The sequence below is a fragment of the Salarias fasciatus genome, unplaced genomic scaffold (genome assembly GCF_902148845.1).
Source record: "Salarias fasciatus unplaced genomic scaffold, fSalaFa1.1, whole genome shotgun sequence".
NCBI lineage: Eukaryota > Metazoa > Chordata > Actinopteri > Blenniiformes > Blenniidae > Salarias > Salarias fasciatus.
In genome coordinates, this window is record NW_021941390.1 from 226193 (window position 1) to 243692 (window position 17500).

A 17500-nucleotide genomic window follows, 5' to 3' on the forward strand; every position below is an offset into this window, starting at 1 on the left:
ACGGCCTGACGTTGCACTGACGGCCTGACGTTGTACTGACGGCCCGACGTTGTATTGACGGCCTGACAGCCTGACGTTGCACTGACGGCCTGACGTTGCACTGACGGCCTGACGTTGCACTGACAGCCTGACGTTGTACTGACGGCCTGACGTTGTACTGACGGCCTGACGTTGTACTGACTGCCTGTCGTTGTACTGACGGCCTGACGTTGTACTGACGGCCCGACGTTGTACTGACAGCCTGACGTTGTACTGACGGCCTGACGGCCTGACGTTGTACTGACTGCCTGTCATTGTACTGACGGCCTGACGTTGTACTGACGGCCTGACATACTGAAGGCCTGATGTTGTACTGACGATCTGTCGTTGTACTGACTACCTGACGCTGTGCTGACGGCTTGACGTACTGATGGCCTGACGTTGTACTGACGGCCTGTCGCTGTACTGACTGCCTGACGTTGTACTGACGGCCTGACGTTGTACTGACGGCCTGACGTTGCACTGACGGCCTGACGTTGCACTGACGGCCCGACGTTGCACTAACGGCCCGACGTTGTACTGACGGCCCGACGTTGTATTGACGGCCTGACAGCCTGACGTTGCACTGACGGCCTGACGTTGCACTGACGGCCTGACGTTGCACTGACGGCCCAATGTTGCACTGACGGCCTGACGTTGTACTGACGGCCCGATGTTGCACTGACGGCCTAACGTTTTACTGACAGCCCGACGTTGTACTGACAGCCTGACGTTGTACTGACGGCCTGATGTTGTACTGACGGCCTGACGGCCTGACGTTGTACTGACTGCCTGTCGTTGTACTGACGGCCTGACGTTGTACTGACGGCCCGACGTTGTACTGACGGCCTGACGTTGTACTGACGGCCTGACGTTGTACTGACTGCCTGTCGTTGTACTGACGGCCTGACGTTGTACTGACGGCCCGACGTTGCACTGACGGCCCGACGTTGTACTGACAGCCTGTCGTTGTACTGACGGCCCGACGTTGCACTGACGGCCTGACGTACTGACGGCCCGACGTTGTACTGACGGCCTGACGTATTGACGGCCTGACAGCCTGACGTTGCACTGACGGCCTGACGTTGCACTGACGGCCTGACGTTGCACTGACGGCCTGACGTTGTACTGACGGCCCGACGTTGTACTGACGGCCTGACGTATTGACGGCCTGACAGCCTGACGTTGCACTGACGGCCTGACGTTGTACTGACGGCCTGACGTTGTACTGACGGCCTGACGGTCTGACGTTGTACTGACTGCCTGTCGTTGTACTGACGGCCTGACGTTGTACTGACTGCCTGTCGTTGTACTGACGGCCTGACGTTGTACTGACGGCCCGACGTTGCACTGATGGCCCGACGTTGTACTGACGGCCTGATTTTGTACTGACGGCCCGACGTTGCACTGACGGCCCGACGTTGTACTGACGGCCCGACGTTGTACTGACGGCCCGACGTTGTACTGACGGCCTGACGTATTGACGGCCTGACAGCCTGACGTTGCACTGACGGCCTGACGTTGCACTGACGGCCTGACGTTGCACTGACGGCCTGACGTTGCACTGACGGCCTGACGTTGTACTGACGGCCCGACGTTGTACTGACGGCCTAACGTTGTACTGATGGCCTGACGTTGTACTGACGGCCTGACGTTGCACTGACGGCCTGACGTTGTACTGACGGCCTGACGTTGTACTGACTGCCTGTCGTTGTACTGACGGCCTGATGTTGTTCTGACAGCCCGACGTTGTACTGACAGCCTGACGTTGTACTGACGGCCTGATGTTGTATTGACGGCCTGACAGCTTGACGTTGTACTGACGGCCTGACGTTGTACTGACGGCCTGACGTTGCACTGACGGCCTGACGTTGCACTGACGGCCTGACGTTGTAGCGACGGCCCGACGTTGCACTGACGGCCTGACGTTGTACTGACGGCCTGACGTTGTACTGACGGCCCGACGTTGTACTGACAGCCTGACGTTGTACTGACGGCCTGACGTTGTACTGACTGCCTGTCGTTGTACTGACGGCCTGACGTTGTACTGACGGCCTGACATACTGAAGGCCTGATGTTGTACTGACGATCTGTCGTTGTACTGACTACCTGACGCTGTGCTGACTGCCTGACGTTGTACTGACGGCCTGACGTTGTACTGACGGCCCTGACGTTGTACTGACGGCCTGACGTTGTACTGACGGCCTGATCGTTGTACTGACGGCCTGACGTTGTACTGACTGCCCTGACGTTGTACTGACGGCCTGACGTTGTACTGACGGCCTGACGTTGTACTGACGGCCTGACGTTGCACTGACGGCCTGACGTTGCACTGACGGCCTGACGTTGTAGCGACGGCCCGACGTTGCACTGACGGCCTGACGTTGTACTGACGGCCCGACGTTGTAGTGACGGCCTGATTTTGTACTGACGGCCCGACGTTGCACTGACGGCCCGAAGTTGTACTGACGGCCCGACGTTGTACTGACGGCCCGACGTTGTACTGACGGCCTGACGTATTGACGGCCTGACAGCCTGACGTTGCACTGACGGCCTGACGTTGCACTGACGGCCCGACGTTGTACTGACGGCCCGACGTTGTACTGAAGGCCTAACGTTGTACTGATGGCCTGACGTTGTACTGACGGCCTGACGTTGCACTGACGGCCTGACGTTGTACTGACGGCCTGACGTTGTACTGACTGCCTGTCGTTGTACTGACGGCCTGATGTTGTACTGACAGCCCGACGTTGTACTGACAGCCTGACGTTGTACTGACGGCCTGATGTTGTACTGACGGCCTGACGTTGCACTGACGGCCTAACGTTTTACTGACAGCCCGACGTTGTACTGACAGCCTGACGTTGTACTGACTGCCTGATGTTGTACTGACGGCCCGACGTTGTACTGACGGCCCGACGTTGTACTGACAACCCGCGTTGTACTGACAGCCTGACGTTGTACTGACGGCCTGACGTTGTACTGACTGCCTGTCGTTGTACTGACGGCCTGACGTTGTACTGACGGCCTGACATACTGAAGGCCTGATGTTGTACTGACGATCTGTCGTTGTACTGACTACCTGACGCTGTGCTGACGGCTTGACGTACTGATGGCCTGACGTTGTACTGACGGCCTGACGTTGTACTGACGGCCTGACGTTGTACTGACGGCCTGTCGCTGTACTGACTGCCTGACGTTGTACTGACAGCTTGACGTTGTACTGACGGCCTGACGTTGTACTGACGGCCTGACGTTGCACTGACAGCCTGACGTTGCACTGACGGCCTGACGTTGCACTGACGGCCTGACGTTGCACTGACGGCCTGACGTTGTAGCGACGGCCCGACGTTGTATTGACGGCCTGACAGCCTGACGTTGCACTGACGGCCTGACGTTGTATTGACGGCCCGACGTTGTACTGACGGCCCGACGTTGTACTGACGGCCCGACGTTGCACTGACGGCCTGACGTTGTACTGACGGCCCGACGTACTGACGGCCTGACGTATTGACGGCCTGACAGCCTGACGTTGCACTGACGGCCTGACGTTGCACTGACGGCCTGACGTTGTACTGACGGCCTGACGTTGTACTGACGGCCTGACGTTGTACTGACGGCCTGACGTTGTACTGACGGCCTGACGTTGTACTGACGGCCTGACTTTGTACGGACTACCTACGTTGTACTGACGGCCTGACGTTGTACTGACGGCCTGACGTTGCACTGACGGCCCTGACGTTGCACTGACGGCCTGACGTTGCACTGACGGCCTGACGTTGTACTGACGGCCTGACGTTGTAATGACGGCCTGACGTTGTACGGACTACCTGACGTTGTACTGACGGTCTGACGTTGCACTGACGGCCTGACGTTGTACTGACGGCCTGACGTTGCACTGACGGCCTGACGTTGTACTGACGGCCTGACGTTGTACTGACGGCCTGACGTTGCACTGACGGCCTGACGTTGCACTGACGGCCTGACGTTGTACTGACGGCCTGACATACTGAAGGCCTGATGTTGTACTGACGATCTGTCGTTGTACTGACTACCTGACGCTGTGCTGACGGCTTGACGTACTGATGGCCTGACGTTGTACTGACGGCCTGACGTTGTACTGACGGCCTGTCGCTGTACTGACTGCCTGACGTTGTACTGACAGCTTGACGTTGTACTGACGGCCTGACGTTGTACTGACGGCCTGACGTTGCACTGACGGCCTGACGTTGCACTGACGGCCTGACGTTGCACTGACGGCCTGACGTTGTAGCGACGGCCCGACGTTGTATTGACGGCCTGACAGCCTGACGTTGCACTGACGGCCTGACGTTGTATTGACGGCCCGACGTTGTACTGACGGCCCGACGTTGTACTGACGGCCCGACGTTGCACTGACGGCCTGACGTTGTACTGACGGCCCGACGTACTGACGGCCTGACGTATTGACGGCCTGACAGCCTGACGTTGCACTGACGGCCTGACGTTGCACTGACGGCCTGACGCTGTACTGACGGCCTGACGTTGTACTGACGGCCTGACGTTGTACTGACGGCCTGACGTTGTACTGACGGCCTGACGTTGTACTGACGGCCTGACGTTGTACGGACTACCTGACGTTGTACTGACGGCCTGACGTTGTACTGACGGCCTGACGTTGCACTGACGGCCTGACGTTGCACTGACGGCCTGACGTTGCACTGACGGCCTGACGTTGTACTGACGGCCTGACGTTGTAATGACGGCCTGACGTTGTACGGACTACCTGACGTTGTACTGACGGTCTGACGTTGCACTGACGGCCTGACGTTGTACTGACGGCCTGACGTTGCACTGACGGCCTGACGTTGCACTGACGGCCTGAACGTTGTACTGACGCCTGACTTGTAATGACGGCCTGACGTTGTACGGACTACCTGACGTTGTACTGACGGTCTGACGTTGCACTGACGGTCTGACGTTGCACTGACGGCCTGACGTTGTACTGACGGTCTGACGTTGTACTGACGGCCCGACGTTGTACTGACGGCCTAACGCTGTACTGACGGCCTGACGTTGTACTGACGGCCTGACGTTGTACTGACGGCCTGACGTTGTACGGACTACCTGACGTTGTACTGACGGTCTGACATTGCACTGACGGCCTGACGTTGTACTGACGGCCTGACGTTGTACTGACGGCCTAACGCTGTACTGACGGCCTGACGCTGTACTGACGGCCTGACGTTGTACTGACGGCCCGACGTTGTACTGACGGCCTGACGTTGTACTGACGGCCTGACGTTGTACGGACTACCTGACGTTGTACTGACGGTCTGACATTGCACTGACGGTCTGTCGTTGCACTGACGGCCTGACGTTGCACTGCCGGCCTGACGTTGCACTGCCGGCCTGACGTTGCACTGACAGCCTGACGTTGCACTGACGGCCTGACGTTGCACTGACGGCCTGACGTTGCACTGACGGCCTGACGTTGCACTGACGGCCTGACGGCCTGACGTTGCACTGACGGCCTGTCGTTGCACTGACGGCCTGACGTTGCACTGACGGCCTGACGTTGTACTGACGGTCTGACGTTGCACTGACGGCCTGACGTTGTACTGACGGCCTGACGTTGCACTGACGGCCTGACGTTGCACTGACGGCCTGACGGCCTGACGTTGTACTGACGGTTGGAGTCGAGCACATGAACACCCACCTCATCGATCCAGGCGTATTTGTCCTTGCGGCGGCTCTGGGACTCGGCCAGCTGTTCCGGCTCCTCCTCCAACAGCTTCAGGGTGTCCAGCAGCTCGTTGAGGACGGTTTTGGACGAGGCTCCCCGCCTCTGCTCCTCAACACTCACCGACCTCTGCAGCACAGAGAACACACACGTCTCAGGTTAACACTGCTGCGCAAAGCAGTGACTGATCTTCCGCTCGGAGTTTACCTTTGAGCACTGGGAGCCTCTCCGATTGGACGCTTCAGGGTAAACACCTCTGAAGCTGAGCTCGGCCACGTCAGGAATGATGTCTAGGTTTGAGTCTGTGGAAACAAAAGGCTCCCATGTTAAAAGACGGTGGATGGGCTGGCCGTGTGGCGCAGGGGATGGCGCTCAGACCTGAGTTCCTGGTTTTCATATCGCAGGGAGACACGCAGCGCTTGTTGCTGGCTGAAGCTGCATTCTTACTGCCCGGGATGATCTTGATGGCCTTGTTTGGTGTGACGCCTGTAGCCGGTGGCGGGTTTTCCCGCTTTGCCTCTACAGCTCCCTGCAGCTCCTACCACACCACCAGGGGGAGACAGAGACCAATCAGGACCTCCGGAGCAGTTTGTTACCTTGCTGTTTGAAGTCACTGCCATTTAAGAAGAAATGTGCAGAAATGTCTCCCAGTTAACAGCAGCTGTGAGTAACACAAGCAATGTTTTCATAATTCCTTAACTCAGAAAAAAGCCAAGCATCTTTTTTTGTAGGAACTAAATCACCATTTCTTGAGCTCGTTTCTAAACGTGCTTTCCAGAAAGGTCGTACTTCAGCCGTGTTGACGTGAGCGCTCTCCTTCCGAATCGCTTCCCTGTGGCTGTCCAGACGCTGCAGCTGCTGCCCAGGGTCCTCCTCCTCCTCTGCTCCGCCCTCCTGCTCCTCAAGAGAAAAGACCAGAAGAGCTAGACCAAACCTGATGGGACCCGGACAGCAAAGCTGGGAGGTCCTGAGGAGAAGAACGCTTCAGTCACCTGAGAACGCTGAGCAGGGGAGTCGGCCCTGAAGCTCCGCTCAGCGCTCACATTGGAGTCTGTGGAGCACATCAAAACACACACTCACTCCACTTAATACATAGATATCACATCAGGCCAACGTCTCTGGATAATTAAGCCAACTGGCCAGAACTTGATTCAAACTGCAGAATCAAACTGAACGTTTTGAAGGAGCCTGCTGAAAATGTCTCATCTGTGTGTAAATATGAGCCACGATGTTTCAAAAGAAGACCCAACCAGTAAGCAGGGAATTCAACCCCCCCCCCCCCCCCGTTTGTCCAGGTTTGGACCTGAATGTCCCTGTGAGAGCAGGAGAAGGCCTCTCACACACACATTTCTAAGATAAATAAAACATACTTCACCAAACACAGATGGCATTAAGCTGGAACTAAACATAATACTTGAAGATGCTCAATGGAAGGATATGTGGGCAGGTCAAAGGTCAATTATGGAAAGAATCTGACTGGAAAACAAAGATCAGGTGTGTTAATACCACCCTAATAATGTCTGCATATATCCTGTTAGTCCATTATGATGGAGGCAATGTGGAAAAATGGGAGACAACACACACCTTTTAGGACTGAGCAGCATTTTCTGTAGGAAGGTCAAAAGGATTTTATTTTGGAGGTCAATATTTCACTCAAACTCTCAGGTGTGTGTTCAGGCGCATGTTCAGATGTGCATCCAGGTGTGTGCGGTGTACTGACGTGGACACTGGCATCCGATCGTGTCAAGTGTTCTCTGACATTCTGCTTATTCACCGTTTTTATTTTTACCAACCAAAGTAACATCTTGAAGCCTCTGAGGCCGCTGCTGTTGTGATGCTGGGCTGTACAGAAATACACTGATTGATTGACCACAGGAAGTCATTCAAAGTAGGAAAATAGGAGTGAAGCAGCTCAGACCTGTCCTCCTGGTTCTGAAGTCGATGGGGGACCTGGGGCCGCTGTTGCTGGGTGGAGCCGGACCCTGGGTGGTGGGGGACGTCCTGGGGCCGCTGTTGCTGGGTGGAGCCGGACCCTGGGTGGTGGGGGACGTCCTGGGGCCGCTGTTGCTGGGTGGAGCCGGACCCTGGGTGATGGGGGACCTGGGGCCGCTGTTGCTGGGTGGAGCCGGACCCTGGGTGGTGGGGGACGTCCTGGGGCCGCTGTTGCTGGGTGGAGCCGGACCCTGGGTGGTGGGGGACGTCCTGGGGCCGCTGTTGCTGGGTGGAGCCGGACCCTGGGTGGTGGGGGACGTCCTGGGGCCGCTGTTGCTGGGTGGAGCCGGACCCTGGGTGGTGGGGGACGTCCTGGGGCCGCTGTTGCTGGGTGGAGCCGGACCCTGGGTGGTGGGGGACGTCCTGGGGGGCTTGGTCCGGCTCCCCACACCGCTGTGCTGTGCAGCTCGCTGTGCTCTCTGCTGCTGCAGCTCCTGCCACACACCAGCAGGGGGAGACAGAGGACAGCGGAGCAGATGAAACTACGGCCCTGGAAATATTTCAGTCCACCCTGTCAGGGAGTGAAGCCACGCCGGTGCGGCGCTGGGCACCTGGACGGCGGCCAGGCGGGCCAGGCGAGCCTTCTCCTCCCGGATCCGCTTCCTGTCTCGGTCCTTCTTGTGCGGCTCTTCTGGCCGGCCGTCCTCCACCGTTCTCTCCTCCGACTCCTGCAGAAGAGAGGACGGGCAGCGAGCGGAAGCAGGCGCAAACCGGCGAGGAGCCGGCGCAGTCACACCTACCTTTCTTGTACGGTCCAGGAAGCGTCTGAGCGTCGCCCGGCCGGCGCGGCGCCGGTACCAGCGCTGAATGGTGACGGCCGCCCGGTTGACCTGCTGAATGAACCTGTGGAGACAGGACAGCGGCGGTGAGCCCCGGAGCCTCCTGGACCGGAGCGGAGCGAGCGTCGGACCTCTCGGCCTCCTCCTCGGTGACCTCTGACCTCCGGGCCGGGGCCCGGGCGGAGCCGCTGCCGCCAGACCACGCGGAGAAGTTCTTCTGGGACTTGGTGAGGGAGCCGGTGTCCGGCGGAAGGCCGTCGGCGGCCGTGGCCTTCAGGAGGTTGCTGAGGGAGAAATGTCAGAAATCCTTCAAAGCTTCACAAATCAAATGCATCAAATGTAAAACTGACAAAAACATCACACACATCTGACCGTCTGGAGGTAAAACCTGCCCAGATTCACACAGCAGGACACAGTAACAGATGCATTTCTCATACATTTACTGTAGATGGCACAGAGCGAGGAGCCGGTCCCGTTGAACTGAGACGATCGGTGTAGACCACCTCCTACAGTCGGCTCCAAAACACAATCCGCTCCGAGTGAAGCGGATCCTCTCAGTGTTCACATGACACATTTTACAATCAGCTCCACGTACAATCCGCTTAGACGTGGTCCATGTAAACGTGCCCACTGTGTGTGTGTGTGTGTGTGTGTGTGTGTGTTCAATTGCTAAAACCTGTGATAAAACGGTCAACACGGTGTTTCAAATTAACTGGTTTCCTTGTTAACTGTTGACCGACGATCATCAGCACTTCCTGCTGCTGCTAGTAGCAGCAGACGTTGAAATCAGACTCATTAAAGCTCGGGTTGGCGATTTGAATGAGATTCATTTTTTTAAATACGGGTTAAAATGATCTTTATGACCCGATGGGAAACAATTCATAGCGTGTTTTTAAAGTAGTTTGGAAAATATCCGCTATCTACAGCAGGAGTAAAACGGGAAAAACAGCAACCAATCGTCTTGCCGGGACACCTTTTTTTAAACCAATCAAATCCCTTCGCCGTTCGACCTGCCCCCTGCGCGTACAGGTCAGTGGCGTGCACTGACCCTGGTTCAGTGCGGCGTAGAAGGACGGAGCGTGGTTGCAGAACGGCGGAGAAGAATGTTGGGGGTTTGCTTACCGTTGAGTGCGCCAGAACTTGGCGTAGAGCAAATAAAGAAAAACGAAGAAACGAAGCGCTGAGGACAGGTTACGCCAGGAACGCACTGGACGCGGGAGCGACGCGAACGTCTCCGCTCCCAGCGGGAGCTCCTCCAATGGGGTGGGAGCTGGGTGGAGCCTTGGGGAGATGCTACATTCGTGCTAAATGCTAGTTTTGCAAGATCGCCAACCCTAGCTTTAATGGTCTGAACGGCTTTTTGTCTGGTTTTTAACATCTATCAGCAACAAGGGACGAGAAAGAACCCCAGTCGCCAGTTAACAGGGAAACCAGTTCTTCCAAAACACCGGCTCCTCTCCGGGTTCTGGACACTCCTCCTCCGCTAGCTAGCTGCTGCGGAAAAGTGAAACTCGCCAGTTGTTCACATGAAGGCAGCGGAGACAGCTGGACTCATCAGGCACACAGGAGACACTCAGGAGACACTCAGGAGACACGCAGGAGACACTCGGGAGACACTCGGGAGACGCTCGGGAGACGCTCGGGAGACACTCGGGAGACACTCGGGAGACACTCGGGAGACAGGTGAAGGAAGCGTGGACTATAAGCACAAAGGAACGCTCTCGACAGCTGATCCGGGTCTCATCGTTCACTGAAAAGAGCCGTTCAAACGACCGACTCGTTCATTGAGCGTCACAGCGCTACAAGCGAGACCATTTCTCTTTTTTTTGCGGTAAATGTGAGATTATTGCGGGAATTATGCGCCCTTTGGAAAATATGTGGCCCCTGCATAATCAGCGGCAAAAGGGTGATTTATGTGTGAATTCATGCAATCGCATAATCGTGTTTTTTGGAGGGTCTAGTTTGAGTTTTATTCGTCTCTTTTTTAAGAACATTGCTTTGAGGCCGTTCCAGTGAGGATGGCAGGTTTTTCTCATTTGTGTAAAATTTCCGTGACTACAGAGTGTGTGTGAGGCTGCCGCTCCGCAGGGGGCTCAGGAACCGCTGGACCGGGTCTGGGACGTACTTGAAGGACGGCTTCTGGTTGGAGCTCTTGGGCGTCAGCGGCTTGTCGGAGTGGTTGTTCTGGAAGATGGTGGTGACGGAGTTCCCCACGCCGCCCTTACTGCTCCTGAGGAACACACAGCTTCATCGCCACAGCTCCACCCAAACCCACTACTGCAGGACAGGATGTGTGTGTGTGTGTGTGTGTGTGTGTGTGTGTGTGTGTGTGTGTGTGTGTGTGTGTGTGTGTGTGTGTGTGTGTGTGTAAGTCCTGAAGGCAGCAGCAGCTGATCAGCAGGGAAGAGGACCAGAATGCAACAGTGGAGAGACAGGTGGGTGGAGGAGCAGGTGGAGGAGGTGGAGGGAGAGGAGGAAGAGGTGGAGGGAGAGGGGGAGGAGGTGGAGGGAGAGGAGGAGGAGGTGGAGGGAGAGGGGGAAGAGGTGGAGGGAGAGGGGGAGGAGGTGGAGGAGGTGGAGGGAGAGTGGGGAGGAGGTGGAGGTGGTGAAGGGAGAGGGGGAGGAGGTGGAGGAGGTGGAGGAGGTGGACTTGCCCACCTGTTGTTGGCGGTGTAGCTGTCAGTCAGATTGCGGCCAGCCTCTGTCCTGCTGCTGCTGGGAGCCTCCACCACACCGGCAGAGCTGCAGGTGGAGGAGGGCGGAGCCAAGGCTCTGGGCTGGTCGTCCTCACGAGGAGAAACAAGAAGCAGTTATTTATGAAGAGTTCACCTGAACACAGACGATCTCTGGAGACTGGACGTTCTCCTCAGCACCACTAGAGGGAGCTGCTGCTCACTTCTCCTCAGCACCACCAGAGGGAGCTGCTGCTCACTTCTCCTCAGCACCACTAGAGGGAGCTGCTGCTCACTTCTCCTCAGCACCACCAGAGGGAGCTGCTGCTCACTTCTCCTCAGCACCACTAGAGGGAGCTGCTGCTCACTTCTCCTCAGCACCACTAGAGGGAGCTGCTGCTCACTTCTCCTCAGCACCACTAGAGGGAGCTGCTGCTCACTTCTCCTCAGCACCACTAGAGGGCGCTGCTGCTCACTTCTCCTCAGCACCACCAGAGGGAGCTGCTGCTCACTTCTCCTCAGCACCACTAGAGGGAGCTGCTGCTCACTTCTCCTCAGCACCACCAGAGGGAGCTGCTGCTCACTTCTCCTCAGCACCACCAGAGGGAGCTGCTGCTCACTTCTCCTCAGCACCACGAGAGGGAGCTGCTGCTCACTTCTCCTCAGCACCACCAGAGGGAGCTGCTGCTCACTTCTCCTCAGCACCACCAGAGGGAGCTGCTGCTCACTTCTCCTCAGCACCACCAGAGGGAGCTGCTGCTCACTTCTCCTCCTCACCACCAGAGGGAGCTGCTGCTCACTTCTCCTCAGCACCACTAGAGGGAGCTGCTGCTCACTTCTCCTCAGCACCACTAGAGGGAGCTGCTGCTCACTTCTCCTCAGCACCACCAGAGGGAGCTGCTGCTCACTTCTCCTCAGCACCACCAGAGGGAGCTGCTGCTCACTTCTCCTCAGCACCACTAGAGGGAGCTGCTGCTCACTTCTCCTCAGCACCACCAGAGGGAGCTGCTGCTCACTTCTCCTCAGCACCACTAGAGGGAGCTGCTGCTCACTTCTCCTCAGCACCACCAGAGGGAGCTGCTGCTCACTTCTCCTCAGCACCACCAGAGGGAGCTGCTGCTCACTTCTCCTCAGCACCACCAGAGGGAGCTGCTGCTCACTTCTCCTCAGCACCACCAGAGGGAGCTGCTGCTCACTTCTCCTCAGCACCACTAGAGGGAGCTGCTGCTCACTTCTCCTCAGCACCACCAGAGGGAGCTGCTGCTCACTTCTCCTCAGCACCACCAGAGGGAGCTGCTGCTCACTTCTCACTTCTCAGCAGGAGTCTGCGCTATACTTTGCCGTTCTCTCTGCTTTTCCAAGATGGCGCGGCAGACGGCAGCCTCAGCACGCCGCTCTCTCTTACTTTTACTTGGCTTGTTTTTCGTATTTTGTCCGGCTTTTAGCCATCCTTCTCTGATCGCCTTCACCAGGAAGAGCTCAGAAACACAGGAAACTCCATTCTCGGAACTTTGTCCCCGGTTTTTTCCGACACGGACCGTTTTGCGGCAGATTCTAACCGGCGGAGCAGCGGCTCTCTGGGATTTCTCGGGGACAGACGGGGACGACGCCCCGAGCTGGTCGAACTGAGACAGCGGGGTTTATGCTCCGCCCCCCTCCATACATCTGGCCAACGTCCGTCCATTTGGGCCGACGGCGCCCCCAGTGGAGCGGCTGCTGTCATTGCATGACATCCGCCATGTGTTTGGTCCGTCAGTGGTCGGCTCTCAGGAGCGAGCAGCAAGAAGAACCAAATGACGGAAATGCTGCCCCCGGTGGATGAGCAGTGTTCTGACAGGAAGCAGCAGGCGAGGCTGGAGAGCCTCAGCACTCTGTCCATCGGCACCGCCCCCTTTCTTTATACATGTTCATACAACTGTAAATACAGTCATTCCCTGCTTTTCAGAACTGTTCTAAGTATATTCTCATCCTCCAACATAAAGTCCAGTGATTCTCACTGCTGCTCCATTTGCTTCTTCTTTTTCTTGTAGAGTGAAAAACCGGAGTCAAATTCTTTGCTAGTCATGTTCAGACTTGGCCAATAGAGCTGATTCTGATTCCTGTCATCCACCAGGTGACTGTGTGACCGCCGCCGCTCAAAACGCACTGTTCTCTTCATGTTGTTTACCAGAACGTTCCACGTGCTTCCGTCCCCCGACGTCCTGCCGAGGCTCGCCAGCTTCCTGCGTCCATCTGAGCTGCTGTCAAACAGGGACAAGTAGTCCTGGTCCCGGTCCCAGGCCGGCCTGGGGGACACAATCAGCATCCACAAGTGAGGTCCGGGTACTAGAGTGAGGACTAGATCCCAGACTGAGGACTAGATCCCAGACCAAAGACCAGATCCAGATCTCAGACTGAGGACTAGATCCCAGACTGAGGCCCAGAACAACATGAGACAATGACTTCAAATCAAATTTATTCTCACTCCAGAGACACCAGGAGCTGAAACAGAGACAGCAGGAGCTGAAACAGAGACAGCAGGAGCTGAAACAGAGACACCGTGAGCTGAAACAGAGACACCAGGAGCTGAAACAGAGACAGCAGGAGCTGAAACAGAGACAGCAGGAGCTGAAACAGAGACACCGTGAGCTGAAACAGAGACACCAGGAGCTGAAACAGAGACACCAGGAGCTGAAACAGAGACACCAGGAGCTGAAACAGAGACACCGTGAGCTGAAACAGAGACACCAGGAGCTGAAACAGAGACACCGTGAGCTGAAACAGAGACACCAGGAGCTGAAACAGAGACACCAGGAGCTGAAACAGAGACACCAGGAGCTGAAACAGAGACACCAGGAGCTGAAACAGGGACACCAGGAGCTGAAACAGAAACAGCAGGAGCTGAAACAGAGACAGCAGGAGCTGAAACAGAGACACCAGGAGCTGAAACAGAGACACCAGGAGCTGAAACAGGGACACCAGGAGCTGAAACAGAGACACCAGGAGCTGAAACAGAGACACCGTGAGCTGAAACAGAGACACCAGGAGCTGAAACAGAGACACCGTGAGCTGAAACAGAGACACCAGGAGCTGAAACAGAGACACCAGGAGCTGAAACAGAGACAGCAGGAGCTGAAACAGAGACACCAGGAGCTGAAACAGAGACACCAGGAGCTGAAACAGAGACACCAGGAGCTGAAACAGAGACACCAGGAGCTGAAACAGAGACAGCAGGAGCTGAAACAGAGACAGAACAACAATGATCATGATGTTTCATGTATTTTCCAACAAAAAAAAACTAATTGAGACCTCATTGTGTCAGTGTAGGAACCAGCAGCTGATCTCAGGGTTCTGGTTCTGGTTCTGGTTCTGCTGTCAGTGTAGGAACCAGCAGCTGATCTCAGGGTTCTGGTTCTGGTTCTGGTTCTGCTGTCAGTGTAGGAACCAGCAGCTGATCTCAGGGTTCTGGTTCTGGTTCTGGTTCTGCTGTCAGTGTAGGAACCAGCAGCTGATCTCAGGGTTCTGGTTCTGGTTCTGGTTCTGCTGTCAGTGTAGGAACCAGCAGCTGATCTCAGGGTTCTGGTTCTGGTTCTGGTTCTGCTGTCAGTGTCGGAACCAGCAGCTGATCTCAGGGTTCTGGTTCTGGTTCTGGTTCTGCTGTCAGTGTAGGAACCAGCAGCTGATCTCAGGGTTCTGGTTCTGGTTCTGGTTCTGCTGTCAGTGTAGGAACCAGCAGCTGATCTCAGGGTTCTGGTTCTGGTTCTGGTTCTGGTTCTGCTGTCAGTGTAGGAACCAGCAGCTGATCTCAGGGTTCTGGTTCTGGTTCTGGCAGTACTGCCAGCACCACTTGGTGTTTGACAGCACGCGGAATTCCCTATAAAATGGCGGCGGGGGCCGATTGAGATCGGACCGGTTTGGGTCCATATGAGCAGGTCCGGACCGCCTGTTGGCTTTTCTATCATGACATTGCGTCGCTTCTCTTTTAATGAATCGATCAGAACCAACACGCCTCGTAACTCTGGGGTTCCATTCTCACATTCTTCTTCTCTGTGCTTCACGCTGCACCATGCATCTAACAACCACAATGCGCCCTCTGCTGGATTGAAGGAGGTACTGCTGTGAACTCCAAACAACAAAGACTTCAGAACACGATGACAGCAGTGGGTGTGAACAGTAGTAACTGTGAATATGCAAATCTGCCAAACAGTCAATGATTTACTGCGATACTACAGTTCTCCAGCCCTGAATGAGGCCGTCACAGCTGCAGGCATGGGCGCAAATACAGAACGACGTCAATGAACATCAGTGAGAGAGGTCCTCCAGGGTCTACTGGTCCTCCAGGGTCTACTGGTCCTCCAGGGTCTGATACATACACAGACAAAACCTGGTCAGATTAAGACCTGAACAGAACCAGAATCTACACCAACATTCACAGCCATCAGCAGGATCTTAGCTAAAATATTTAGTTTCAACTGGGAGCAACGACATGATAAGAAATGTGGTTTGTGCCGGTGTGGATTCCAGGGTGAATGAGCCGCCACCACCAAAGGAACTAGTCAAAGCCGGGATGCTTCAACCAGCAATTAGCAACATGCATACCTGCAGCAAAATAAATAAAAATCATTTCATAAATTTGCAACTGAGGGTGGGCCATACAGCATGAGAAGATCTCCCATCCCAGACACAGAGCAGCAGATAGAAACACAACTAAACAAGCACAACAAAATACAACGGTTTAATTAAGAAATTATTGCTGGATCCTGTTTTTGATCAGCATTTTACAAAATTGAAAATTAAGGACCTGTTAAAACTTGTGAGGACCTGTTAAATTTTTCTGAGGACCTGCTGAAAAAAATTGGAGGGCCTGTTAGAATGTTGAGGAATTTCATGCCCTGGTTTGACCTCTTTCAGTCTTTCTACTGGCGGACCTGTCACTGGTGGAGGAACGGTCCCTGCTTCTGCCTTCGGCGATCACATGACACGACCCGGCTGCAGAAACAGGACCCGAGCTGCTGGAGCTCCAGGCACTGCGTTCACACGCAGTCAGAACCTTTCATGACCAGAACATCAGCGACGACCCGGTTACGTACAGCCATGCTAACACCGCCAAAAACCCAAATGTTCTGGTTTTTAAAAACCCGACTCAGGGCCCTGGTTACTCCTGTTCCACAGTGAAGATCTGGTCCTGTATCAGGACATCCCCACTCAAACCAACCTCTTGTTCTGCACATGCTGCGTGCGGCGTCTGGACAAACCCCGGGAAAACACAGCGGGAAACAAACATGGCGGATCAGAGTGGCGAGTCGTAGCAGCAGGAACTGCTCCACCCGGCACCGTTTCCCCCGGACATGTTCAAATGTAACACGCTCTGTTCCCGTAGCAGCAGGAACTGCTCCACCCGGCACCGTTTCCCCCGGACATGTTCAAATGTAACACGCTCTGTTCCCGTAGCAGCAGGAACTGCTCCACCCGGCACCGTTTCCCCCGACATGTTCAAATGTAACACGCTCTGTTCCCGGGAGCAGCGGCCGTGTTCAGACGCCTGGTTGTTCACCGGAGGACAGAACAGACAGAGACCCTGAGTCTGGCTCCGGCTCCACCCCCGCCTTCTGCCTCCAGGTGTCTGGCTGGACATGAAGACCAGGAGGACCAGGAGGACCAGGAGGACCAGCAGGACCAGGAGGACCAGGAGGACCAGGAGGACCAAGAGGACCAGGAGGACCAGGAGGACCAGGAGGACCAGGAGGACCAGGAGGACCAGGAGGACCAAGAGGACCAAGAGGACCAGGAGGACCAGGAGGACCAGGAGGACCAGGAGGACCAAGAGGACCAAGAGGACCAGGAGGACCAGGAGGACCAAGAGGACCAAGAGGACCAAGAGGACCAGGAGGACCAGGAGGACCAAGAGGACCAGGAGGACCAAGAGGACCAAGAGGACCAGGAGGACCAGGAGGACCAGGAGGACCAGGAGGACCGGGAGGACCAGGAGGACCAAGAGGACCAGGAGGACCAGGAGGACCAGGAGGACCAGGAGGACCAAGAGGACCAAGAGGACCAGGAGGACCAGGAGGACCAGGAGGGTGAGGGACTGCCGCTGGACCCGCCCCCCTGTTGCTGCTGGACCCGTCCCCCTGCGCCCCCCTGCTGCTGCTGGACCCCCCCCCCCTGCTGCTGCTGGACCCCCCCCCCCTGCTGCTACTGGACTCGCCCCCCTGCTGATTTTTGGTTGAGGGTTATGATCAGGTTCAGGTCAGGTTTAGGGTCTGGGTTCAGGTCAGGTTCAGGTCAGGTTTAGGGTCTGGGTTCAGGTCAGGTTTAGGGTCTGGGTTCAGGTCAGG

The 17500-nt window shown here is 56.0% G+C and overlaps 1 protein-coding gene across 1 annotated transcript in view; it reads right to left on the reverse strand.

The window, feature by feature from the left end:
* LOC115385520 (centrosomal protein of 131 kDa-like) overlaps window positions 1-17500 on the reverse strand; it is a 75046-nt gene that overhangs the window by 47487 nt on the left and 10059 nt on the right. The window contains exons 4-15 of the mRNA XM_030087585.1: window positions 13351-13468; window positions 11170-11297; window positions 10637-10741; window positions 8643-8795; window positions 8473-8575; window positions 8284-8400; window positions 7659-8166; window positions 6733-6791; window positions 6530-6640; window positions 6119-6278; window positions 5948-6042; window positions 5689-5869 (exon numbers count right to left, since the gene is read on the reverse strand). Coding sequence (XP_029943445.1) covers window positions 5689-5869; window positions 5948-6042; window positions 6119-6278; window positions 6530-6640; window positions 6733-6791; window positions 7659-8166; window positions 8284-8400; window positions 8473-8575; window positions 8643-8795; window positions 10637-10741; window positions 11170-11297; window positions 13351-13468 — 1838 coding nt within the window. The remainder of the gene's footprint in view (window positions 1-5688; window positions 5870-5947; window positions 6043-6118; window positions 6279-6529; window positions 6641-6732; window positions 6792-7658; window positions 8167-8283; window positions 8401-8472; window positions 8576-8642; window positions 8796-10636; window positions 10742-11169; window positions 11298-13350; window positions 13469-17500) is intronic.